The sequence below is a fragment of the Atractosteus spatula genome, chromosome 27 (genome assembly GCF_055471065.1).
Source record: "Atractosteus spatula isolate fAtrSpa1 chromosome 27, fAtrSpa1.hap1, whole genome shotgun sequence".
NCBI lineage: Eukaryota > Metazoa > Chordata > Actinopteri > Semionotiformes > Lepisosteidae > Atractosteus > Atractosteus spatula.
This window is the reverse complement of record NC_142732.1, coordinates 6,405,432-6,432,772: the sequence shown is the minus strand read 5'-3', so window position 1 is coordinate 6,432,772 and position 27,341 is coordinate 6,405,432. Positions and strand designations below refer to the sequence as shown.

The 27,341-nt window shown below is 40.9% G+C and overlaps 2 protein-coding genes across 4 annotated transcripts in view; both read left to right on the top strand.

Moving 5' to 3' along the window:
- Nucleotides 1-12,661, top strand: part of pafah1b1a (platelet-activating factor acetylhydrolase 1b, regulatory subunit 1a) — a 36,478-nt gene extending 23,817 nt beyond the window's left edge. For both annotated transcript variants that reach the window (XM_088906890.1, XM_088906891.1), the window contains 6 exons: nucleotides 1,984-2,152; nucleotides 3,913-4,015; nucleotides 4,758-4,986; nucleotides 7,265-7,366; nucleotides 7,673-7,829; nucleotides 9,129-12,661. In XM_088906890.1, coding sequence (XP_088763016.1) covers nucleotides 1,984-2,152; nucleotides 3,913-4,015; nucleotides 4,758-4,986; nucleotides 7,265-7,366; nucleotides 7,673-7,829; nucleotides 9,129-9,202 — 834 coding nt within the window. In that variant the 3' untranslated portion in view covers nucleotides 9,203-12,661. The remainder of the gene's footprint in view (nucleotides 1-1,983; nucleotides 2,153-3,912; nucleotides 4,016-4,757; nucleotides 4,987-7,264; nucleotides 7,367-7,672; nucleotides 7,830-9,128) is intronic.
- Nucleotides 12,662-14,714: 2,053 nt separating this feature from the next.
- Nucleotides 14,715-27,341, top strand: part of mettl16 (methyltransferase 16, N6-methyladenosine) — a 30,412-nt gene continuing 17,785 nt past the window's right edge. Inside the window, exons 1-2 of one of the 2 annotated variants that reach the window (XM_088906887.1) lie at nucleotides 14,715-14,829; nucleotides 16,775-16,903. In XM_088906887.1, coding sequence (XP_088763013.1) covers nucleotides 16,776-16,903 — 128 coding nt within the window. In that variant the 5' untranslated portion in view covers nucleotides 14,715-14,829; nucleotide 16,775. Of the gene's footprint in view, nucleotides 14,830-15,001; nucleotides 15,049-16,774; nucleotides 16,904-27,341 lie in introns of those variants that run through there. The other variant, XM_088906889.1, reaches the window with a different exon arrangement.

Sequence of the window (27,341 nt, the reverse complement as noted above, 5' to 3'; positions counted from 1 at the left end):
TGTGTGTGTAAGATCAGTCCATTCTGAATTTTAAATATGTTTCAAATGGCAGATAATGTAGCACAATACCCTAAATGTGCTTTAGTGCCAATCTGTGCTCCACACTGTTACTGTAATAGGTTTACAAGATGGGGCAGAGTGCATGAAGTGAGAGAAATATGGTGTTTGAGATCTGTTCTGCTAGCATTTCCAATAGCTGAAATATTAATGGTATGGTGCATTTTTTAAAGATTACTAGGGTTTTTTCAATTTCTGGTATTTTTTGTTTTCGATTTGTAAAGTCTCATTTTGACGCGATTGTACTAAACCTGTTCATTTTCAAGCTCTGAATATTGCTGTGTCACCGATATTCATCGGAGCAGGGCAGTTCAGTAACCGTAGGCAATAATTCCCAGGGTTGTACACTTAGAAAGAGGAGGCCTCTAAACAGTGTTCTGTTTGTGGCATTCTGTGGGTTTAACACTGTGACGCCACTTGCAGTTTTCAAGGAGCATTTGCCAGTTGTATACGAGTGCTATTCCCTTCAGAAAAAACCCCGTTAAGGAGCCCTGTTTCAGGCACCAGTGACCGCTAGTGATTTTGTTTTGGTTATTCATCCTGCTGCAGTGTCCCAGTTCTGAATAAATATTTGGGTGAATGATTTATTCATTGAATCAGAAATGTACGTACACTTCTTCTTGGCTCTGGTCCCACAAGAGCCCTCTCTACTTTCTGAATCATTTGCTTCACAACTAATTCATCTTCTGCATGAGCACTGGCCACTGCAGAGCTGCTGACACTGAACAGATCAGCAGGAATTTGCCTCCCTTCTTTTTTGCCCTAATTTTGTATAAACGTACATGACGCCTAACAGGAAACCTTCACGTTCCCTCTTTAAAACATTTTTACAAAAGGTTTATTAGCACAAACGTGTTTTATTAAGTGCTTTTTTCAACTAAGTTAGTGTCCATTTTTACCTCCCCTGACTTTATTAATAAGGCCACACACACATTAGTATACAGCCCCATTTTCTCATGTGTGTTTTTGCTAGCACTAATTGCTTTACAGTTCTGTTCTGTGGAACTTCTAACATGGCAGCTAGATTTAAAAATGCAGACTGCAACTCTTTTAATGCACTTTTACAGACATTTAGGTTGGTGTATAGGCAGTTCTTAGCCCAGATTTACTGTAGTGCCAGCAAGGGTTCAACATGAGGTGCTCTAGTATGTCTCCTGTGAACAGGACATTCAGAACGCATTTCTCCTTACAGAGTTTTTTATCCTTCTCTCCATGAAGCTAGTTAAAAATGAGCATGTGGATTGCTTGGCTGTAGTGTTCATATGACTGCTTCCCCTCCTTTCTCCAAAAGTCACACTTACAGCTAGATGGGCCATTGTTCCTCAAAGCACAAATTGTCCTGGCCTGCTTCTCTGAAGGCTAAGATAATAACTCCATGTTCTGCCTATAAACTGCTGACATTTTCTATTGATCTGCTTTTAAAAAGAGTAGCATCCCTGTTTTAACCTCTTCATAGTTCTAGCTTTTCATTTCCAAATAAACATCCACTTGCCTTTAAAATTTCTTGCAGCAAATACTGAAATTAAAATCATTACAATTTCAAAACATATAAAATAAAATCTGAGCTTTCCAAGAGACTATAATCTAAATCAGATTTTTTTACATTTCAAACATTCAGTTATTAAGGGTGTTTGTGCAGTCAGTTTTATGCCCTTGAAGTAAGACTCTCCAGATAGGCTTGCAATTGTGTATGTTGCATAAAATGCTACTATGGCATGTTATATTTGGCCATTATTATGGTTTCCTATGGCAAAAACATGGACGCTCAAGATTGCCAGTCCAAGCCTGCCTTTTACGGCCTGCTTCTCTTTGCCTGATTGATGATGCGTAGAGGTGGCAGACTGGCCTGCTGAGTGCAAATGAAAATGGGGGGGCGGTTCAGGTGGGGCAAGCTGAGACTAAGCATTGGGCTCTCTCGCCTGTCAGGTGTGGGATTATGAGACGGGAGACTTCGAGCGCACGCTGAAGGGCCACACGGACTCTGTACAGGACATTTCTTTTGACCAGACTGGCAAGCTGCTGGCATCCTGTTCTGCTGACATGACCATCAAGCTCTGGGATTTCCAGGGGTTTGAGTGCATCAGGACCATGCATGGTGAGGAGGAGGCTGGGGAAATGTGTGGGAACCTGTATTAACCATGAGCTTCTGTACAGGTGGGAGGGGAGCAGGTGCTGCAAATGCCTCTCATTATCGCTTCTGGAAATTGCACGGATCTTGAGAGCAGTGCATGTTAAAGAACAGTGTCTTTAACATTCACTACATAAGAACAGGATGAATAAAACATTCTGCTTTTCCCTCCTACTCATGCAATTTAAGCATTTTCTGCGAAGACTTAATTTCTGTTTTCTAGTTGGATAATGCAGTATTGGCTGTAATATATGCATTAGGTAACATTTTTTCAGTTGTAATTGAAGCTGCTGCAGTACTGCTCTGTCCTGTTGTGTATTATGCCCGTGCCAGCTCATTAAGGCGAGGTGTATTACTGTGTCTTGTTTCTGGCTCTGGCTCTGGCTCCCTCATGTTCTTTCATAGGTAGGTGATACTTGCCTGAAATTGACCCCAGACGTCTCTTTGTAGCAAATCAGCCCACATTTCATTCCAAACGGCAGTGTTGTTCCTGACTGAAGCAGCTGGTCATAAATCACATTTTATTTCATTTAGATCAACCTTTTTTTTAGTTTCCTGAGCAAGGCGTTTTTAAGAATGTCTTTGAATCTTAAGCCGGTTCCTACAAGTTCTTCTTTACTATACAGTATTCAATGTTAACGGCATTTGTAGATCTGCCGTGTATATAAACACACTCACTTCAGGTGGCAGTCCTTTTCCTCCAGTATATTTGACGTTTTATTTAAAACCTTAACATTATTTAAACCATTTATACTCTTATCTCATATGTAGCTACCTTCAGTGGCTGAGTCCTATCAGAAACATCAGACAGAAAAAACAGACTTCAGGCGGTAACCCCTTTTAAATCCTAATTTCTTTATAAATTGCAACAGATATCTAGTAATGTGTGCCTTTAGGCTCTAGTGATCGGGGGACAAAACTGAAGTAAATTTGCATTTTCTAACCATCTGAGCTATAAGACATTTTCAAGCTTGGTGTGTTTTCAGGGCATAAGATCAACAATAAAGACTAAGGGATGTAGTTTTTAATCCATTTTAAATTTTGTGTGCTTTCAAGCATGTCTGTATACATGTGAATGGAGGGAATCAGGGAATACTTTGCTGATTATTTCTCTGTGCCAGTTTTATTCTTGTCCTGCTGGAGAAATCCAGTGTTCACTGTGATAAATTTCTTTAACAAATATGATACAGACACTCCCTACGGGTCGAATTGTTTGGTAGCGGATTATGAGATTTGTGTGGCACTTTTCAGGCATCTAGCTTAATTATCCTTCTGAAGACAAGATAACGTTGTCTGTGTGGTTCTGTTCATATTAAAGCCTGCTTTTTATGGGCTACTTAGAGTTTCATCATCTATTTAGCTGCTTAAAGACGGCAGCCTGTGTAATTAGCTTTTTTTTCTGGAACAAAGCAACACCGCAAATTGGTCTTCTCTTAATTTAATAGACTAATTTATCTAAAACCTTTTTTGTCATGTCTGTTATTTCCCATTCATTATAAAATGATAGTGTTTCAGTGTGTAAAGACAGTGATAAATTTGGATGAATGTTAGGTCATGTTCTTTCTTAAGTTATAGTAAGTCCTTAATTTTCTTCATGTATAAAGGCATACATACAGTATATCTTCAGCATCATTCTTTCAGTAAGATGGATCTCATCTCATCTTAGGATTTTTGAATATTTAGTTATGATGGTCACACTCTTAAATCCCTGTTTGCTTTTTCTTTAGGACATGACCACAATGTTTCATCGGTAGCTATCATGCCCAATGGAGATCATATAGTTTCTGCCTCTAGGGATAAAACCATTAAAATGTGGGAGGTAGCAACTGGGTGAGTTATAATGAATTTTATGTAATCTTTAAAAAGCCATTTTAAATTTTGTGTATGATTTTGCAAACTTGGCAATTGGAAGAGATATGACTGTTTGATAGTTGTATGTAATACCATAGTTTGTATCTTTTGGAAGAAGATGCAGTTGATGAGAATTGGTTGTATGCATGTAGAGGTTACTTTGCACAAGAGACTTGTTTTAAACGTCACCTTTATTAACTTCCAAAACCAAGCAGCATTTTCCCCTGATCATTTGGAGACCTTTAACACTTTGCATTGCATATAACATTTTATGCTCCAGTTAACACTGGGGCTTGATTGCTCTAGTTACAGTAACACTCACATGATTTTTTAAAAAGAATTTCTGGTGCTCCAATCCCAGCTGCACTGAAAAAAGCATATTTAGTTGGAATACCAAAAAAAGAAAACAAGCAGTTCCATTAACTGCTCTTTTGTCTTCACTGTCTAGTGGAAAACACAGCATTCATATTTTTTAACAGAAAGGGTTGAAAGGGATTAAATTATCTGTGAGCTCTTGTCATATTTTCTATTACGATTTTACCAAGATTTGGGTTTCTTTCTCTGGGATCTCTAGCAGGTGCTGTAGATGAAATGGTCATTTTTATTTCTGTTAGGTGCACTGCTTTTTCAAAGGCAGAGCTGGGTCTCCTGTTGTCCGAAGTTGTCCCTGGGGAACCTGTTGTCCCACCGAATAGCTGACATCTACGCTCACCTTCCCTAGGTACTGTGTGAAGACGTTCACGGGCCATAGAGAGTGGGTGCGCATGGTGCGGCCGAACCAGGACGGCACACTGCTCGCCAGCAGCTCCAATGACCAGACAGTCAGAGTCTGGGTGGTGGCGAATAAAGAGTGCAAAGCAGAGCTGCGGGAGCACGAGCACGTGGTGGAGTGCATCTCCTGGGCCCCAGAGAGCTCCTACTCCACCATCCTTGAAGCTACAGGATCAGAGGTCAGCACGCTCCCTCGCCTCACCAGCCAGCCGCTGGCACTTATTGGACTTGTGAGATCTTATTGAACCACATGAGCGTCCTTAAGACATAGATGTCCCACGCTCAACTGGGGGAAAGTGTTTCAGGACCCAGACTGGCTCTTGGGTGCTTATTTCATCTGGACATCGAAGCTGGAATTTGGAAGGGGTACGGTGTCGCTTTGCAATGGATCTTGTTACGGATCCGTTTCGGCGGCAAGACGCAATATCTTTCTCCGTTTTTCATTTCATCTTTGCCTGCCTGTGAATCGGAGCACTCCTATGGAGTGATCTTCCAAATGTTCGAATTGGCACAAGGCGTCGGCAAGCTTAATTCTGGGTGTTAAATGCTGTGGAAATTTTTTGCACAGGTTGTTTTTTCGAGAGATTATTCCAAATGCATTGTTCTTTGAAGTAGTACCCCCCACTGCTTTCTGTCTCTCATTTTCTTGTTTTTAACAAACGGGAAAGTGACATGATCATGTACAGCTAATAAACTCTGATTACATTTTAGTCATACTGACAGCTAATATTTCATTGCCTTTGCCAAATTAGTTCTTACTTATTGCCAATTTATACAAGTGCCCTTTTAGAATTATGAGCAATGGTTGCCATGGGTTTCAAATTTCCTATCTTTTGATGCCATTGATACCACACAATAACTGCTTGTTGGGGGTGGAGAAGGGAATTCTCTCAGGTGCCCCCTGCTGGGCTTGCATTGGTACATCTTAAAAACAAGTTATGTTCCAGGATATACTGTATATTTTGGGAGCTAATCTTTTTTCCTGTTTCATTTCCCTTCGTAAAATTTGATGTTTGTGTTATTGACCCTGATTCTCCCCTTAGATTTGCATTTTTGAAAGAGAAACTGTTTAACTCTTTGGTGGATTCTTTAGTTATGCTGTATTCTATTTTCTTAGTTTATTTAGCAAATTGTTAAATTAGTATAATAGTAAAAAAATTACGGAATTTTTAGTTGTGGGTAATACCATCTAAAGGCATGCTATTCTCCTTCCTTCACTGGTGAGTAAAATTAGCTTTTTCTGAAGATATGTCTCTGGCAGTTTTAATGATAAACCATTCTAATCCAAATCACAGCATGTCAGATGCAATTAAGCAAATGACTATAGCAGAATATCATCAGACTATTCCTGGGTGGTGGAGGTTTTTTTTTAAAAAAACACCCACTTATGAATCCTGTCATTGTATAGGAAAGTCTAATTGGTCTGATGTTCAGTTATTATATGCATCCTTTGCATCTTGTAAGTGAAATGGGAGTTGCTTTGGATGAAACAAATGAATAAATGTAAATCGTGGTCGGTTAGGCTTTAACATTCAATTTTTTTACATTGAGCCAATAAAATGTTCATTTAGCCAGAAAAGTCAGTGTACTTATCTAAGAAAGAGGAGAGATTCTGAACTGAACTTCTTGTAGTGTTCAGGAATTGGTTATCTTTATACGTATGAATATGACCAAACCCTATTACATGGAGCCTTTTTTCGCAGAAGTCTTTAATTGGCAGTAATGCTGCCATTTGTGGAACTGGGAGCTGGTTAAATAACAGTAAAACTGAAGCACCTGGTTGTACAAAGAAGTAGACTGTTCTCCAAAACTCCACTTACCCTTTTTTTAGATAGTCAACTACAAATCGAATAAGTAGGTTTCTAATACTGATACTTAGTGAAAGGAGAGAGGGAATCTTTGTTTATAGCACTCTCAATGCCCAAATTATGGTGGGAACATGCAATGCAGGCTTTGTTTGAAATGTAGCACAAGGCGGGCTGATTGTGAAAGCCAGAGAAAATGTGATACTACAGAAAACCCAGATGCCCCTTCTGTGTAGGATTGAATTGCCCAGATGGGCCAGTGAGTTTGTCAGGATACATTTATGTAGAAATGTTACACACAGAAGGGCAGATTTGGATTTTCATGTTCCAAGTGCTACTTTACCCAGTAAGCCTAACTTGTAGTATGATGCAGTTAGTCTTTCTTGAATGAAGTCAGTTTAGACACTAGAAGTAGGTTTAAAAATATTCTAGTCACACTTATGAGAGAAACAATCTGGTTTGAAAGATTGTTTTAATGCTTAACATAAACAGCTTTAAAAAACAAATTATTTTAAGACAAATGGGTAAAAATGACTACCATAGAATCCTTGCATTTTTTATTTGTTCAGACATGATGCTCATAGAATAATATATGGTTTAAACAACAAGCAGTGGTAACATCTCTTGTAACCATCTCTTTTCCTTGGTGTAGAATAAGAAGAGTGGCAAGCCTGGACCTTTCCTGCTCTCAGGATCAAGAGATAAGACTATCAAGATGTGGGATGTCAGCACTGGCATGTGCCTTATGACGCTGGTGAGTGGAGCAGGAGATGGCTTTAATAGTCCATTCAGAGCACAATTGTATAAGAATGATGGTGCAGTTTTTTTTGTTAGGTGCTAATTTTTATTTGCTGGTTTATGCTGAAAGAAAATATACTGTCATCTTTGAATAGTTTGATCTGTGTTCATCATGAGGCTTGCTTTTGATTCCACTAAATTGTTTTTGCCCTTTGTTTCGAAGTACCTTGTTTCAACTAGATTACTTATTTCTTTCCTGTGAGTGAGCATTAGTTTCCTGGGTCCAGGCCATGCTGAGCTCTGGCTGTCCTGTGTCCCTCAGGTTGGCCATGATAACTGGGTGCGCGGAGTGTTGGTTCACCCTGGAGGAAAGTTCATCGTGAGCTGCGCTGATGACAAGACTTTGCGGATCTGGGACTACAAGAACAAGCGGTGCATGAAGACCCTGAGTGCCCATGAACATTTTGTTACCTCTCTGGGTAAGTGCTGCTTAAGACGTGGCCATATCAATATCTAAATACAGTGCAGCTGTTGAGATTGTGAGAAGGCTGTAGCAGTATCCAGTACCAAGTAAAAGGTTCATGACTTATTTATCTTAAAATTAATAAATCACTGCAAGAGCTTAACTATGAGGTTTATCTCTTAATTCCTTTTATCTTCAGTCCACAATAGCCACTATTTACTACTAGACTAATGGAAGATTGAGATGTTGTAGTGGTTTGTTTTCTTTGTTTTGTTGTATCCTTACAGTCAGGTGCCTTTTTCAGCCCCTTTGCCAGACATTTCCCTCTGGCTCAGATTCACAACAGAGAATTTCAGAGTTACAAAGATGAACTAAGTGCATAATAAATCCCAGTGCTTGGACAGTTTTGTGCTTTGGTTCATGCTTGAAGCACAAATTCTTCAGCAAATGAGCACTGTCATGGGGCCAGGACGGAGTCCGTTACAACAGAAAAGCTTGGATTTCCACTTTCTCACTATCCAAGGCTTTAGAAAGGATCGAGGCTATGGAACTCTCTTGAGATGTTGTATGATATGTAGTGATGTCTGTGGAAAGACTGTCTGAAATGTACTTAATTTATCTCTCTTCAGAAAGATAATTCCCCTTGTTTGGTTATTGATGATTATACTTTGCTTATAGACCTATTAGGTTCTAAAAGAATCAAGTCTTTATTTCCATTTTATTTAACAGAAGTGTTGGTGGTATTGTCAAGAGATTTTTTTCTGTGGGAGTTCAGGTGACTGCATCTGAGGCTCAAGAGACCAGTGATCAGATGCTAGCTTGTTCAAGTGTACAATCAGTAGAAACTGATGGAATCCTACAAGACAGCCTTTGTAACCTAGTGTAAAAGATGCGTTGGTTGACATATAGCTTGTTTTGCTTCCAGCAGTGACCACTTCCATTAGCCTGTGACTTTCAAAACAGAAATCCAGTTGATCAACCTCTTATATGTCTGTTCAATGTATTGTTTTTACATCTACTACAAAAAAAATATTTTCCTGGTAACTTGTTGAATTGATATTGAAAAGGTGTTATCCTTGAAATGTACAGTAGGTATAATGCTTTAAATTGAACAATCAAAAAATGGCATTGTAACCCTTATGAAACATTAAGGTTTACAGGAATAGATATAACTAAAGTTAAATGTAAATATATCCAGCACAGCAATTAGAAATCGGTCTTTGACCCTTCTTCTCTATTCATGCAGAATTCTACAGGGCTACAGCAGCTGTATTTGTTACTAATGGTCTTTTTCACTTTTTTTTTTTGCTCGTAGATTTCCACAAGACGGCTCCTTATGTTGTGACTGGGAGTGTAGATCAAACAGTAAAAGTGTGGGAGTGCCGCTGATCATACCTACTGCACCCCACTCCTCCCCTTCCCAGCCCACCTTCCTCCTACTTCTTCTCCTCTGGATGCACTCAAATACCATGGTTATTACCCATCGCTCTGTTTAAATAACTATTGTCCTTTTATGTAAATTATTCTGGATGTAGATTGAGCTATTAAATGTTACACAAAAAAGTATTCTTGCATGGTGAATCCAAAATTGTATACTGTAAATTTACATAACGTTGTCTAGAAGTACCATAGGTTTAAGAACACAGGCTGGAGTTTCACCTGGCCTAACCTACAGAAGGCAGAAGTTGACTGGGTAATTAAAAGTAGGGCACTAAACTGATAATTTAATGACAGTGTCGTTCTTATGTGTCAGATTATTTTGTCTGTCTTTTTTTTCCCCACTGTCGTAGTCTGTTGGTGCCTAGATCGGTGACCTCTTTGAGAAAACGAAAAACTATAATCCCTCCGTGGAAATTTGATTGTCTGTGGGGCTCGTTTATGGAATAATGTGTAGCTATGTAACATCACTTCTGAAGTGTGCTTACCATTCTCTTATTGTGAAACTAGATAATATATTAATGACTGCATCTAAGAATGTGTTTCAAACTGTTCTGTCGTGAGACTATGGGGACTTAAACTTTGTACCCTTGTCATGGCATATGTCTAAACTACAATTGGAAGTTAACCAGGAGAGAAGGTTGAATGAAATTACTCTGCCTGAATGTGTGCTTTTTTTGAAATAAAAATACTACAATATGAAATATTTCAAGTGGCATCTCAGTTAATAGGCTAGGCATTGGGTCAGCATACCAGGCCTTTCACTTTTTAAATGTCCAACCTTTAATCTGGCCACTTCAGCCAATGCTGTATCTTGGATCTTAATAGTTAACAGAAGCTCTGCACTCTAGAAGTTGAGTTAAGCACCTTGTCTAAAGCAGCCATTGCCTCACACAATTTTCTTATCATTAAATAAGCTCCCCACTAAATCTGAACAAATTTTAAGTAGCACCATTTGGAATTTTATTCGATGCAGTTTATTGGAGATATTTTTTTGTTCCAGATCACTCTTACGTATGAGCCTCTTCCTTGTTTTTTAAGTCCATGCGCTCCTCTTTCCACCAATTTAACAATTATTTGTTTCGTGTTTTTTTTTATTTACTAAACCTCTAAAATCATGTTACTTTGTTGAGGATCAGTAGATCGTTAATGCTGCATGACAGAAGGGTGTGAGCGAAGAAGGCCGAGTAGCTTGGCTGTGTAACAATGCCATGTCCAGGTGTGCCATTAGTCCTAGCCAGAGACATACAGCGTGACAAGGATTCAAAGTTCCCCTTTAACAGTTGTTTGTTAGGGGATGTGCAAAGATCTCTCCTTGTAGAGAAAGGAAAAACAAAATTAGAGCAAAGTGGTTTATACAAAAAGTGCACTTGTTCTTGAAGGAGATAAACGACAAATCTGTCAAGTAACAGGGACTTTTTTTGACAAAAATCTGAAACAATTCAGTATGTAGGTACTGCACTTGGATTTCTATGATCTTACTAGAGAAGCAAGCCTGTAATGGTAACTCCTACTGTTAAGGAAATTTCATGCAACGGTTTGTACAGATCTCTTGGCTTGGCTGTCTGGCTGTAGTGTAAAAGAGCCGAATGCAGACTGTTTGGTGAAGTTTTCAATATGTGAGTGCCAGAGGCCCATTCAGACACGATTTTAACGGTCTTACGACTGGCACTTTTTTTTCCTTTTCATTCTATGATCTTTCTTCCAAAATGCAAAACAAAAGGAAATGTAAAAATTCCAGCATCAGGCAAACCAACCAACTGAGTTTTTATGAATATACAGCTGCTGGCCTAGCACTGAAGAAAAAAACAATTAACTTGCACATCCCTGCCCTTATTAGGTCTTTGGTCGGCTTTGACTGAAGATTTAAGAAATTTAAAACAATAAAAATGCATATGCAGATATCATTTTAATTCGCCTTTTCATGAAACTGCAATTATATAATAAAGAATTCCACTGCTTAACCAACCCATTATCTAGCTTCTTTGCCAATTTCCTGTTGTGTGTACTGTAAGTAACTGCTGCTGAAATCTGTTAGTGAATAGTATGAGATCTGTAAAAGTCAATACAGTACTGCTGCATGTGAAAAAATACTGGGGATTGAACTGTCTGGGAGGGTAACACCTGGTTGGATGCTTGCTCCATGTAGATGACTTCAGGCTATATTAATGTTCTTTTAAAAATTAAGAGTAAAATATAGAAAATGCCTTTCCATGAACAGTAGGGTAGCTGGACCAATTGATTGCTGTCTTACCCAGACATTTAATAAAGAATGGTTACATCCCACCAGATGGATCAATCATGATAGCTGCAGGCAGCACTACCATGTAGTCAGATGACTTGGGTTGTGATTTGTATGGAGGACAACTCCAGAAGAATACTGACTTTTTTTAAAATGGGATTTTGGCAGATTATAAGCCCAGAGGGATAAGTGCCCCAAAGTGAACACCATTGATGCCTCCTGTAGTATATGTTCCTGTTTGGAGTGGCGTTCTGCAGACCTCCAAGTCACATTTCGTCACTTTTTTTTATTTCGATCATACTGAGGAGTGGGGAGAGGTGTATAAAATCGGTTTGACTGCATTGATGCTGCACAGTATATTGTGTGCCCAAGTACTGTACAATGAAAAAAAAAATTGCATACGAAGGGGAGGGCAATTTTTCCCCTAAATGTTTTTGTTGAGCAATTTTTATTTTGTAAACTACAAGGTGATTTGATAAGCCAAAAAGCAGGGGACTGAGCAATGTAGACAATTCCTGTCGTATAATTCCCTCTTTCTAGACTTGATTTTTTTCATGTGGTCTCCACGGATTTACACTTTATTAACGAAGCCATAATGGCAGTTGATCAGATGCAGCTCCCTGGCAGTAGGCAGCATTCAGCAGATGATGCTCCTTGGGAAGGTCCTTTGCAAGATGGGGATCTGCCTGGGAATTACCAACTATTCCCACCTGTTTCTTGAGGATGCCTCTCTCTGACCCAGCCATGGTACATTTCGACAAATTGAAAGAGTTGGGGGGCGGCGAGCGGAGGCAATATTTGCCTGTAGTTTTCTTGCTATTAAATTAATGCTATCGCCAGATATGCTGAATATTGTGTTGAGGAATATCCTGTGAATACAGAACAGTTGCTCTTTTCACAGATCTTAAGCCATTCCTGCGCTGCACATGCCTTATGGATAGATAGAGGCTGAACGGCGACTTGATTCGTTTTGCGTCTGTTGGTCCTTCACTGGCACCAAATCCATCCCTCTGCTATACCTGCCTTGTGAATAGATCGAGGGCTTCAGACTTCACCGCTCTAATGGGATTTTTGCTTTCATGGTCTCTCACTGTTCACACACAGTAAATTGTTAACAATATATCTGGATGTCATTATTGTTTGCAACATAATTAAAAAAAATGTGTAAATATACTGTGTTCTTATTTTCTTTTAACAACCCATAGCACTCCCGAGGACAGGGTTTTTACAGCTCTCACTTTATTTTTTTTAGTGTGCCCCTTCCATCTGAACACGATTACGTGCATCGACTGATAGGTTTATCCTATATTTTCACAGCTAGAGGCTTTAAAGCCATTTGACGGGGAAGCATTTATTAGTGCTACATAGCCAATAAACATATGGAAGTGTTACTATGAGAACTCATTCCTGTTGCTTCATTGTGGGTATTTGTTAGGAAAGTGACATTTCAATGCATTGTTGGAGCATCTAGTATACCAGTATAATAAGTATAACTGACCTAATTGTGGTACAGTATATGCATATTGATATGAAGAAATATTATGTAAGATTCTGAAGCATGTCATAACATTGACATGCTTGACATTGACAACCAATATAATTCAGTCAATAGCAGCTCTCTGCTTTGATCAAAGAATTTCTCATAGTCCTTATTTCTGTCTATTGAGATGAAACTTTTTTCTCATTATTTTTGATGAGATCTCATGTTCACAATGATACAGCTTCAGGATATATAAATTAATACATTTCATACGGCTGGATAATTAGATCATCCCACAATGTGTTAAAGACGTTAAATATTCATATTTATCCAATGTATTTTTAATTATTAACATGGGGCTTGGTGATTAATCACCATAATGGCCTCAGAGATGATACACTATCTTCAAAAAGCCTGCCTCGGATGCAGGAAAGGTCACTAGTCAAAGTCGTTCAAATGAAAATACCCGGGAAACTGAATAAACGCTGGGAGACTCAAATTTACTACAACTATAAAACCGCCCCTCTCATGCGTTTGTAGCACACATTCCATATTAATGTTTCAAGATCCAGAAATGAAAGGCGTCTTAAAAAAAAACATTTCTTTGCAGTATTCTGTGATCTAAACGTGACCGGAGTCGAAAGCCATTTTAACAGTAGAGGCTGCGTGTGTGCAAGTGCCTTGGAGGAGGTACTTTGCACAGCCAAAACGTTTTTTTTCTGCTTCGTGGAATTAAATTCCACCTGTTCCTATATTATACTTGAGACGCAGAATAATACATCAAGATATACACTTAATCGATTACTGGCTAATTAAATGAAATATAATATAGCTATTAAATTTATGTATTTATTATTGGAGATTTGGAGACATTTTCGACTTTATTAAACGTATCAGCGCTGGAATTATTTTATACCGTGTACTGCGGTTTTTGAGGTCAGGAAAGCGCATCGAAAAAAGTAAACACGATACGCACTTCGCAGGCAAGAGAATCTATAGTGCAGAATTTAAAATTAGTGAAACGAGAGCGGGTTTTTTCAGACATTCAGTGTTGAAACCATCCATTATTCATCCAGCGCTCCACGTTTCACACCTACACAACACTCATTTTTTCACTCATTTCGCCTTAATTAAACGGCTTCAGCCAAAAGCGTGCAGGAGACGGGCGGGGATAACTTAAGGGAGTGTTAATTAAAAGTCCAGCAATTATAAACAGCTCTTAAATTCTACTACACATCACTCTGGTTTTCACACGGAGGGAAATGCATATGAGCTTATGCACATCTGTTAATTTCAGATGGTTTACGTACACCAACGTGACCTGCCTTAAACTTTAACTTTGTATCCGAGGCGGCGCCAAACAAGTAAAGAATATTTTTTTTATTTCTGTACCAGTAGGACATTACGGAAATCACGCTGGTACTTGTTCTCTCCAGTACGGAATAAGAAGCAGTACACAAGGCTAATGTTATTTATTCTTTTATTCCTGGCCTGATTTATTTTAAATACACCATTAAGTTATTCTGCACAAAGCGTTAAATCAAATGAAAACGTTATTAACGTTATTGTCGTGGTTTTAAAGATGATCAGATTATGCGTTTTGAAAGAAAGGTTACCCACATGACCTATCTATTATTGCAACCATCAATCACATTTTTTCCACCAGCCGTGCGGCTCTTCGTGCCGTACGGTGACGTCATCTCCAGGGCCCCAGTGTAACGCTCTTTCCCCTTGCCGTACAGCCTAAACGTAGAACTGACGCGACGAGCTTGCTTGCTTGTGGTTACTTTTTGGAGAAAAAAAACTGAAGGTGCTTTAGGATTATTCTCCTCCATCTCAGCAGCATTCACAACACAGGTGCGCCTCATATATATTTCATTTTCGACTTGCTTCGAAGTGCCTGCGCAGCGCGAATTTTGAAGTTTGCGGCCTTTTTATTTTCCGGAGAGACATTGTAGGCCTGAGTGCATGTGTACTTCCAGAGGGTTTACTAGAATAGGCTGTAGCCAAGCATGGTGAACAGGAAGATTGGTTCCTTACGGTCATAATACTGCAAGAAACGCATACGGACGTAAGGTGTGTTCCTATTGCACTCGGATATAGCTTTACATAAAAAGATAGTTTTTCATTCTTAGACATCTTCGTTTTCGTATGATAAGATTGTTGAAACATCTCATAATCCCGTAAGGAGAGCAAAACTTTTAAAGGTAACAAAGTTTTGCCATGTTCACCGCACAGCAGCTGAAGTAAAACCTTTTTTTATAGGAGGTTTTTAAACTGGATGATTTCATTTAACTTGTATGTTTCCTACTTGAGTTTAAAGCTGTTGTATGTGTGTTCGATTCGTTTGAAGCTGTGCAACACTGATCCCAGAGCGCTAAGGGTTTTTTTATACGCTGGAGTTGCGAGCAGAGATAATTTATGTTACCTGTTAACCCCTGGAAATACTCTGTCATGTACCTAAATTCTGAATGCTATGGCCACACACAACTCTGGGCGTTATCGCTGTAATTGCATTGCACGTTCTTTTCTCTTACGTAACTTTAAAATGACCCGTCATACCTGTGTTCGTAATTTTCCCTTTTTTGCTGTCGAGGTAGGTAGTACCCCTCAGGCTGAGCAAGAGAAAGTTATAAATGCATCATCTGCGGTGAAACATGACCTACGAGTAAGAACAGAACAGTAACATCCTGGTCCATCCAAAACAAAGTGGAAGGCAATGGCATCACTACATAATTATAGAAATAACACGCAACTCTTAAATTCCGCTTACATCTAGTATTATAGAAAATGTAACAAAACGAAATGTCCCTCCTTGTGCGCCGCCCAACCATTTTAAAAGCACAATGCATTTTGCGGAGTTGTATAAAAGACCAGTACCAGCTGCAGAATGTGACAAGGTGTGACTGCGTCATCACCTAACCTGCGGCCATTCGTTAAACCGTATTAAAAGTTAATTACAAAATCTAAAAATGAATTTTTAGGTAGGATTAGCTGTCCGTCATTTGAAATGTCTGTGTTCTGGCCCTGGGTAAATACTAGTAAACGGGTTATACAGTATGCTTACGAAAACCCCTGAAGAACCTGAAAAATCAGGACTGAAAAAGTATCGGTTTTATTTTGTGACGTTTAACAGATATTTATTCATACTGCGTGTCTTTAATTCAAATAAACAATAAAACCCGCTGTGCTGTTTGCTCATCCAAAACAAACTAGTGAGCACATCTTCTGCTAAAGCACGTTTCCATGCGGTCTCTCTATTATCGTTGTGGAAGTAACATTCAGTTCTTTCAGAATAGCTCAAAATGAATGTGGCGGAGAAAAATAGACACCGTGCCAGAAACCTCACTTGGAAGCTCTGAAGCTGGGGTTTTTTTAAATGTACAAGTGGTTATCAAATTTAGGTTTTACCTTGCTGGGTGAGACTGATCTTTTTCAATCTTGGGCTACACTCCTAGTTTGTCTCTGTACCCCATTCAGAAAGATTGAGGAGCTTTCATACCCATAATCCATATCCGAGCAACGTCTTTGTTGAAGAACCTTTACAATATGCAAACCAGTGAATTACAGATGGGGCTTTGGAAATAATTCCCTTCCCCCTCTTTTCTGCTTTGGATGAGCTCAGACAATGAATCCTGTTTCCCTACACAGCAAAAAGGGGACCTCTCAGGATATCTCCGATCACTGTCATGCTTTGAATTTCCTAATTGTCGGCTGTAGCTGACAGACCTTGTTGATGCCCCTTCCGACTGATCCATTTGTCTTAATCTTTGTTTGCTTGTTGTTACTCCCCAACCCGCAGGATGGCTCTGAACAGATCCATGCACCCCAGAAACAGGTACAAAGACAAGCCTCCGGATTTCGCCTACCTGGCTTCCAAGTATCCGGAATTTCGCCAGCATGTCCACACGAATCTAACAGGCCGAGTGGGGTAAGTCAGTCAGGGCTCAGTCAGCTGGGGCCATTTGTTTGGATGTTTAAAAAGGCAAGTATGTTCTTGAATCTGGCAGAAGGATCTTGTGTGCTTCCTCTCCAAAACGTTTTAGAAAAACACAAGCAGCAGCTCTGTCATCCAGTTTCTTGACCAAGCCCTGCCATCTTTTGTGAATCATTGCCAGTGAGATCCGGGAGTCAATGAGTATATAATCGCTCCAGATTGCACTGAAAACCTAAAAAGATAGGCTGTTAATGGTAAGGAAGTTCATCCCTCAATGTTGAAATGCTGAACTGTGGCCAGTGGCTGTTAAAAGGCAGGCTTTGGACATTTCTTTGGGATGTTGTCACTGAGATATAAGAGCAATTATGGGCAGATAAGCAAAAGAAACAAAATGACTGATAACTAATACTAATTGCATTAGGCTTTCAATTACATGAATGTTACTTTTAACCACGGGCAGAGAGTTTAATTAATTCTTTGAATAGTTTTGTTTCTTTGGCATAACAAAATGTTGAGTGCAAGTCATGCGATTTCTTAAACGTACCATGTGCTCAATGTTTGGTGTTTGAGTTGAGTTAAAATTGCCAACATGTGGTGGTTAAGACCCTGTATGAAAAACCAACATTTTAATCAACACAAGAACAGTGAAGGATACCACCTTTTCCCCGTGTGAGAAACGAAGGCTTGCTGTTGCCTTTGGTTGAAGGTTGTGAGGGAAGTTGCCCACAGAATGAGATGATCTGCTTCAAGAATAAGCAGTCCAAACCAGAGGAGCAAGGAAACAAGCTCCTCATTATTTGCAGGCCACGTCCTGCAAGGCAGTCTCAACACCACGATCTTGTTCAGGCTGCAGTAAGTGCAACATGAGTAATTCCCCAAAAGGAAGGAGTCTTGTATGCACCCTTAGAATGACTGTAGCTCCCTATTTGCATGTAATGATCTACATGCAGAAGTTAAGGTCCACATACACAGCTGAGAGGTGGAACTAGTTCAAGTAGGTAGCTGCTTCAGCATGCATAGGCTGCAAAGGAAGAGGTTTATTCCATGCTGAAAAGAGAAGAGAAGCAACGTTCAGGCTGTGGTCCCTTCTTAAGGTGTGTGACACACCCGAAAAAGACTCCACAGCCGAAAGGTTGTTTTTTTCCTTCTCTTTTCAGCATGCAATAAACCTTTACTTGTTCCTGAGAGGTGGAACTGCTATCCTCTGTTGGCCAGATTAACCCCTGCGTTGTCAGCAGAGAAAATGGTGGTATGTTTTATGTACCAGTGATGCTGTTGTATCCTTGATGGACTTGACAGAAGACACTGCGTGTGGAGATGTCAGGGGAAGAGATACGATGACGGTTGAGTTGTTCAATACCAGGACGTGGGGCAGTGGGAGGGTGATAATGTGGGGAGTAATCTCATTGAACACAAAAATGGTCTGGTGCACATAGACGCCAATCTGGAAGGGTCATGCAAGACCTCAGCCTGTTAGGATCAGAGTGGAACATCTTCAATAAGACTATGACCATTGCTATGCTATGACCATTTCCTTTTCCAAAGTGTCTTAGAAATGGACTTCTAAAAATCGAGTTGTATCATCAAGAGACAGCCATGATTGGTCAGTCTTCACCAGCTGGCTACAGCTGGGCAGGAAATGGACATCTTACCACAGGCTGATCGGGTCTATGCGTCAGCCTTGCCCAGATTGATTAAATGCCTAACGAGGTCAGACCCAATACCAACTTTACCATCTTTGTTTTCATTTTTGACATGCTGGAAACGTGATTCTTTTAATGGTACCTTTGTTCTAATTTTCTGTTATTTTGTTTTAATGTGAGCATTTGATTAAATCCTTGAGAACTTGATTGTGTTCTTGCATGTCTTTTGCACATCAGCCAAAGACATTTCCTGTTATTATTTGGTGTAGCTCTAATGTCCTGTCTGAGCCACCCTGATTACTCTGCTGTGCAGGGGCACATGGTGTTGCTCTGAACACAGCTGCTGATGTCAGCACATGCAGATCTGATTGGTCACCTCTCAGTCTAGACAAGCAGCACTGATCTCTGTCTGGCAGACAGTGTACATCCCTTTTGATTCCAAGGCTTGAATCAGTGGCAGACAAGAAGACTTTGGAAAAATTGGAAGGAGATATTGGAAAGTTCAGGTGCACATTGCGTATGCTGTTAGATCTTGTGTTGGTGTTGTTTTTTGTCAGACTTTTAGGAGGGAAGGATTTACAGATATTAAAATCAATAATCCTGCGAGACTCCGCTGATCCTGTGCCTGTCCCATACAGGTGTCTGTTATGATTAGAAGCTCAACGTCCTGCTGCATCCATCAATACACAGCAGGCTCAGCTAATGCAGTGGTTTGACAGGGGTTACTGAGTTTAGCCGTTCAGAATTTCTTCAGTACAAATAAAAAGGAATTGAAAATTAGTTACTGGTGTTGCCCTTTTAAGGTTGAGATTTCCTGGGATATTGCTATGGAATTATCCTGGGGATTTGGCTCAAAGCCTTAATGTAGTCCTACCCTTGTCAAGTTCATCTTAAAGACCTGGGGCAAACTTCAGGGATAATGTCTTTACAATAGTAATCAGAAGGGAAAAAAGAAAGTCCTATCTAGGGCTGCCTTCACACATCCTCCTCTTAAATGTATGCAAAAATATTGTTTGTTATTTTTCTGCTAATTCTAACCTATGCTGGTGTAATACACAATACATTACTGCACTGGTGTCTTTAATGCTGTAAAGGAATAAGCTGAGCATCTTCATCTTTTTCTTCTTCTCTGAAGTATCTTAATAAAAAAGGAATTGCACAGAGAGGCTTAATTGTCTTCCTTCCTGATTTAAACCACTTACAGGGCTTGTTTGGGAAAACCATTTTCCGACTTTAATTGTTCCCATTCTGGTTCTCCTTTCTCAAGAAGTTCTACAGTTAAGGAGGGAAAGAGTGGGGCTGGGATCGTTACCATTAATTGGGCTACTGCTTAGAGAGCGATTTCAAAAACTCTTAACGGGGGTGGTCAACCCTTTATTAACATTAAAATGAGTCTTATGGTCCCCGAAGGACAGTCTTACCAAAATATGATATTGCAAAACGAATGTGGTTGTATTGCAAAGTTAATGAATGTATTTTTTTATTTTCTCCTTCTGCATGAGAAGACGGAACCATAGTGTTTTACAGTTTCAGCAGAAAATGAGCCAACTTAAAACTCCTTAATTATGCACAGGCAGTGAATGTAAGAAATGTGGAACATGTAGAACATGGAGTCTGAAATCTCTGGAAGCAGCTCCTGATCATATTCCAGCAGGCTGAAGCATGCTGGACAGTCCGGCAGGCTCAGGGTCCTCTCAGTGGAGTATAAGGTGCAGGGGAGATTGTGTTAATACTAATATTTATTAAAGCAGTAATGCTCTAATTCACATCTGCCTTTGCACTGCATACACCTGCTGAACAGATTTTGCAGAGCCTTTGGATTGGGCAGTCTCCTGAGCCATACATACCTCAGAACGTGTGAACGTGTTCTGACCAGCAGACTAAAAGCATAGCAGAGGGGGAGTTAAGACTCCTGCTGCGTGGCAGTTTGGTCCATCTCCAGTTTTGTGTGCTACAGACTGATCTGAGCCCACGCCATCTGCTGGATGCTGTGAGCTTCCCACTTTAGGTGAAATTGGCATCGGGTGAAATTGCAAGTATTTTTTATGTATTGCATCCTGTTTCATCAGCGGGCAGCATAGTGGAGTGGCAATCAGTTCTTCTGCCTCAAACCTCTAGGCTCTGATGGACCGGTCTTGCACGAGGTGCCTGTGTGTTGCTGCAGTCCTTTGCAGGAGTGAGCAGTTTTCTCCTAGCGGATAAATGTGCACATTTGATTAACACAATTTGGACAAGAGCTGGAAAGCTGAAATGGATCAAAATGCAAAGGCAAAATAAGAGCTTTGCCTGTTTTCCCTATGCAGAGTGGAATAGCACGCTTGGAGATATATCACTCCTTGTTTTTGAGATAGTGTTGGCTGGCAGACAAGGGGCGCTTAACAGAACAGGCTGGGGGAAGGGTTGGGAAATTTAAACAGTTAGCTGAAAGCTGTTACAAACAAGGAGAAGAGGCAAATGGCAGGCTTGGGAGAAGTCAAGGTTTTATGTGTGTTCTTCTGCCACAGGGTAGTTACATTGCAAGTTTGGAAATCTCAGATTGCTGGTAGACAACTCTCTGCTGAGCCTTGAGCAGTCTCTATGCAGCCTTTACATTCTGCAACACTAGACCAGACTAGATTGCTTCAGGGTCATCATGTACAAATATAATCTTCTTTTGGGACCATGCATTTTATTGCAGTTTGATTAGGTAGTTGTTTATCTGTCTTGGGAAATGTTAAAAATATTCAGACTATTTGCATGCTCCCCTAAAGGCATACGTCTGCCTTCCTTTGCAGTGTACTGTATTTCTATATTAACTGGGCCTTGTAATCCTAAGTAAACTCCATAATTGTAAAGCTTGACCAGATCGTGAACATTGTGTAATAGTGTGATAATTCACGCATGCATGTCAGTTCTTTCTTGCCCAAAAAGATGTATGCACCAGTAAGAGACTGCTCTTCTTCTGGATCTGTGTGTTTTCTTACAGTTCATTTTCGCAATGCTCCTGAAACCGTGCTGTATAATATCCATTCATTTTCTAACTGATGCATCCAATTCAGGCTCGCAGGGGAGCCGGAGCCGTTCTGGCAAGCAGTAGGCACAAGGCGGGGTACAGCCTGGACTGGAAGCCAGTCTATCGCAGGGCACAGACACAGACATGCATGCACTCAAACCAGGGACAGTTTTCCCTTTGAGCTTTCGGAGGAAACCAGAGCAACCGACGAAAACCCCCATGAACACAGGGAGCAGATACAGACTCCACGCAGACAGCAAGACAGCACCCCAGGTCTGGAATTGAATCCAGGGCCCCAATGTTGTGAGTTAGCAATGCTAACCCCTGCACCACTGTGCTGCCTCCAGATATAATAGCAAATAAGTAATTCAGTGCACATTGTTAATGCTCTAAAAAAATTACAAGAATTTTAGCATTTTAAAATATTTAGGGAAACGGAGAACACCATTCTCCGAGCTCTGGTGTCCTGCTCCCTGTTTTCTCACTTGCGGAGCGCGGAGTCCTGTCATCTTTATTAAGACTTCTGACTGCAGCTGTGTGTCAGGTGCGATGTGTGTGCTGGCGATCTGCTCGCGCTTTAATGGTCCGGCTCGAGCTGTCGGAGCTTCGGCGGGCAGCGCTGATGGATGGCGACCTTGGGGAGGCGTGGAGCAGGCAGCCGTGGAGCCAGCGCGAGGCCTGGCCGCCCCTGGGCGCCTGCCTGCCGGGGGCAGGGCTACACTCAGCCTGGCAGGATGGCACCAATTACAGCAGAGGGAAACGTCTTGCTTCTTCCGCCTGCACCCGTGTTGCTCGCAGGAGCTCTGCAAGTGCCATGCAAAATAAATAAATGAGCGCACCGACAGAGCTGCAGCTGGGTGATGCCGTTGTCTTTGTTGTTGTTTTTTCTTTTCCCCGTGTTTGATCAGTAACGACAGACCAAAGCCCCGGTTTCTTTTTGATGAGAGATATAGTACCCGCTGTCTGCTTCCCGATCGGGCCTAGCTGTCTTCCAGAGCGCGCTTTGCGTTGGGCTCTTCAGCAGCGCACCTGGTTAGAGGTGTGAAGCTGCAGGTAGCCGAAGTCGCAGGGTCCTGCCTTTGCCAGCCTTGCTGTGCGAATTCTGTTTGATGAAGTTATAAGGGGCATCTGCCTCGACGGCTTCTCCCTTGTATTTAATCACGAGAGTTGAAGCCCAACTGCTTGCTGCAGCTCACTGCCTTGGCTTGCCTCCTAATTAAAGGAGCAGCCCTATTTTGAGAAGCTGGCACTGGCAAGGTTTTGGGTTTTTTTTGTCCATTCTCCACTCTCTTTCCCCTCTTGACCTCATAGCAGTCAGTCTGGAATCGTTTCCAGCAAACTTCATCCTGCTTTGTTTGAGAGGGAATTACAGCAGCTAACAAGAGGGTCTCTCCTTGGCAGGGTGAGCAGGAAGGACATAGTCTGCCTCCTGTTCTCCTGTATCGGTGTGTGTGTGTGTATGTACATGTCTGGGAACAGCAGACATCAGCTGTTCTCCCATGGATCAGGGCTGGCTATCAAGAACCTGTCTTGTTCACAAGAAGTCTGTTGTGTTGATACATTACCATTTGTTATTCCAGATCTGCAGATCTGGAGTCAAACCTGCAGCTTTCTGCTTTGAGACAAAAGAAAAGCGCAGGATCTTGTCTTGCTGAACAGCAGTTCTGAACCTGGAAGCTTGATTGTAGCCACCAGTGTACTTGTATACGTGCACAAGTCTAAGACATGCACAAATCTCAAAACAAACACTGGATGCTGTTTTGCTGATAATCTGTCAGCATGGGAGACTCTTGTATGGTAAGCCAAAATTAATGGCATTACGTTTTATTAGTATTCATTACTTTCTTGCAAGGAGGAAATGTTGGGTTTATTAGGTCAGTGTCGGAGTATGAGCCTCTGCTGTCTTAACATTTTAGCGAACTTGGAATACCCTGGGATAATCAGTTTTGGAAATGAGCATTTTATACAGGTTTTCTTTCAGCTAGTATGAGAATAAGGTCATCTGTTAAGCAAATAAAGTAAAAGTATAATTGTTCCTCATCTTTTTTGCGATGAATAGTCCAGATAGTTTATTTCTTGTTGCCCTCTTGATCTTGATTAAACAGGTTTTTATTATCCACATTTTACCTTCAACCACCCAGAGATAGACAAAATCATCTGAGAAATCGACCCTTCCTGAGAAAGCTAATCTGGCTAAATCGACCCTTCACCTGGTGTATTCTTCCATCCTGTCTGTAGCGTACAACTCGACTTTTCCACATACGGCTCAATGTCAATGCTTTTTTTTTTTAGCGGTTCATTTAAGCGATCATCTTCTTGCAGTTGTAAAATGCAGGTTCATCACAAAGGTGTCCTGTCTTATTATGGTTGAGAAATGACTCCCAGGTGCTATGATGCGTTAATCCTCTAACCCACACCTCCTCCCTGTTTCACTGATAGGGAAAATGTGATTAGAATCAAAGCCGTCTGCCGTGGGCACCAGAGATTTTGATGATTCCTGTCTTGGTTTTAGGAACAGGACTTTGGTGGCAGACTGTGACGTGGCGCAGATGTGCCCCCCATTGAAAATGCATTAGGAACCCAGTGGGATGTGGAGTCTCATTCTGGGCACTTGGGGAGGTGGGGAGTGGGGATTGTACGTTGGTGGGTGTGTGGTTGCATGTGTGTTCACTTACCTGTTTATGTCAGCATGTTGTGTTGTGTGTGTGTGTCTTGTTTTAGCATGGTGCATGGCCATGATTGTGCTTGCTTGAGCGTGTGTGGTGTTTCTCTTTGAGCAGGATTGGCGTTTTAATCCAGTTGAATCCCACAGCAGGTGTGAGTTGCTGCAAGGAATTAACATCACTTAGACTCCTCATCCACAGTCATTCTTGTCACATGATTCCACAGCTGGGACGATTCAGGTTCCTGGGGGGACTGTACCCTTCCAAACTGCATTCGATGTGAAAAACAGCGCAAATGGAGCTCGTTTTCCATTTTCACTGGGCTGCTGCGCTGGGAATACAGACAGGAATACTGGAAGGATTGTGCCGTGTTGTTTTGGCATCTGATCTTTGCTGTCAGTTGCTGGCAATCAGACTGTTAGCTTGAAATATTAAGTAAATGGATTTTGACACATACATTGCAAAAACCATTATAGTCCAGTCAAATTATCTTAGCTTTGTGAGTGGCAGGCTGGTAATGGTTATTAACCAGCTTGCACAATAAAACATGTCCTGACCCCTGTTGACCCCACCTTTTCTCCGAAGTGATCATTTTGAAGCGGTCGTCATTGTTGAAGAAAGGAATTTAGAGTTTACAGAGCATTGCATGCCCCTGTGTAAAATAAGAGCTACCATTTAAGTCCTTGTGATAATGTACAAGTTCCTGGGTATAGCAAATGCATTGTGTGAGGTTTGAGTGTGTGGAAATGAGGGTGGAGCATGAATTTTGGGCTCAGATGTCTGCAGTGGAAAAAAATGGAATTAGGAAGCATGAACCAGGAAAATTGCACCAAGAGCATTTTGATCATAGAGGACTCGGTGCCGTGGTTCTGAGAGGCATTAAAAATTAAAATACAGGGTGACATTTAATGCTCATTTGCAGACTGGTGAATATAGAATTCCTGAGCACTTTTATAAATCATGCATTGATCTCTAGGTGGCTTTCAGTACAGATTCATAAATAATACTGGACACGTTGCAGTGTCCAGAATAGGTATAAACCATCACACCACAACCTCTGATGTTTTGTACCTGCATTTATATACAGGATCTCCATTTACATGGCATAGGGAAATTCCTCTGACCTGTTGCATGGACCTGAATGTTGCCTTTTTAATTACTAAGGTACTATTTTTTTCCAGTTTTTAATTTAATTTGGAACATTATACAATGTTCTATTAGATCACTCCAGTACTTAAGATGCTAAAGACCTCATAGACTCTGAATTTGTCAGTACAAGGATGCCTGTGTGTTGGTACATTGATAATTTCATGCACAGGCTATTCAGATTTGATATTACATCATCTCCATTTTGATCTTTTGTGTTGACTAAAAAATTCTCTTATGTCCACTGGAGAAATAAAAGACTATTAATGAGACCCTTATATCATTGTCCTAAGGTATAGGTTTCAGAGTTGTTTCCTTTAGAAATAACATTTTTATTCCCATTCAAAGAGACAGGAGGGAAGTTCACAAAAGAGAGAGAAGTAAATGCAAACAATGTGAATTAATTCAATGTGAATTTGCTCTGGGGAAGAGGAGAGAAGTACACTAATTACAAAGAGATCTCGTCTTTACACTGCAGTGAATGTGTGTAATAATGGGAGAATACTATTGTGATTTTACCCTGTATGTGCTTCTGCAGATTTGACAGGGTTCTTGAGAGGTTTTTGATGATCAAGTGATCTGCAGTCAGTCCTGTTTGCTTAGCCTGGCTGTTGCAGTCGGCACCACAGCAGTAAATATATATTAGAGGGACTGGGGTTTGTGCAGCAGGCTCTCTCTGTGGTGGTGTTACCTGTGTTGCCTCACTGTCTTAGGCATCTTCAAATGGCTTCACCAAACTGAAACAAAGCAAAGATTTGACTATATTGTACTTGATTACAGAGGCTCAGGAGTGTACATTATATTAAGGTTATTTTGAACAAGGAGTGAGTTTGTCAGCAAGCTGTAACATTAATTAAAGGCATAGCCAGTGCCTCTTATTGTAAGACAGCCTAACTTTGCTTTTCGAAAACACGATTCTCATTGCACAGTCGTACAGCAGGTTTCATAAGCTGCAGGGTGGCTTCCACATTGTGTTGTTGAATGCAAAAAGCCGTACACTGTGTGTATTTGTGAGATGTGTCCATAGTAAGGGAGCAGTCTCAAAATATCCAGCACTTTGGCTTTCGTAAGAGCCTATAGTTTGTGAAACCTGAAACTGCTAGGGCCTTCTGCAGTGTGTGTAAACCAGGGAATAAAACAACAGAAGGTTTCTGTTGTTTTCGCCTGAGCCCTTAATGAGTCACTTAATTGGACGACCTGATGCCTTTCCTTGCTTCTGAGGAGACCTTCTGGACAGTGGCACTTTAGGACCGGAGATGGGCTCCCCTAACGTGAACAAACCACATGTTTTGGGGGTGAAAAAAAAATAATTGTACTTGCTAAATTCTAGATAGATTCTAAAAAAATCAATGCTAGGAGAAGGTTTATGACTTAATTTGAATTGACTAACCCTGCTGACACTTGGAAAGTGCAGATTCTGAGATGTGACAGCTTGATTGTCCTATAGGCTCTGTACACCTACAGGCCAGCCATTATTAAGTCTTATCTAGGCCTGCTGCGTTGTTAGTAGAAGGCCACAAGAGCACCTTTGCCAGGAAGGCCTGGTCCTGCCACGCCTCTGTGTGGACGGACAGAAGCCCGGTGCTATCAAGCCATCTCTGTGAGCAGGATGACAGCATCTTCTCTTTGATTTGCTGTTGCTCTGCAGCAGCATCTCAAAGCAGCATTGTCGTATTTGTAGATATTCAACTGGTTTCTATGGAGACCATGCTCAGAGCCCTTGTGTGCTGTTGCTCTGCAGCAGAAGACTGCCTGAAAGAAGGCCTTGCCTTTTGTAACAACAGGGGGAAAAAAAATCTATTAGGATCTAAAAATAGGGGCAGGCCTGGATTCAGGCACTGTGTGTGCAGAGCATCATGGAGTGTATTGATCAGATCCAGCACTGAAAGCCAGTTGGGGGAGAACAGATTACGAATTTGTGATGAGATGGATGTGTGGTGTATCGACACCCTGTAGAGGCCTGAGCTCTAGGGAGGGGAATACCTGGT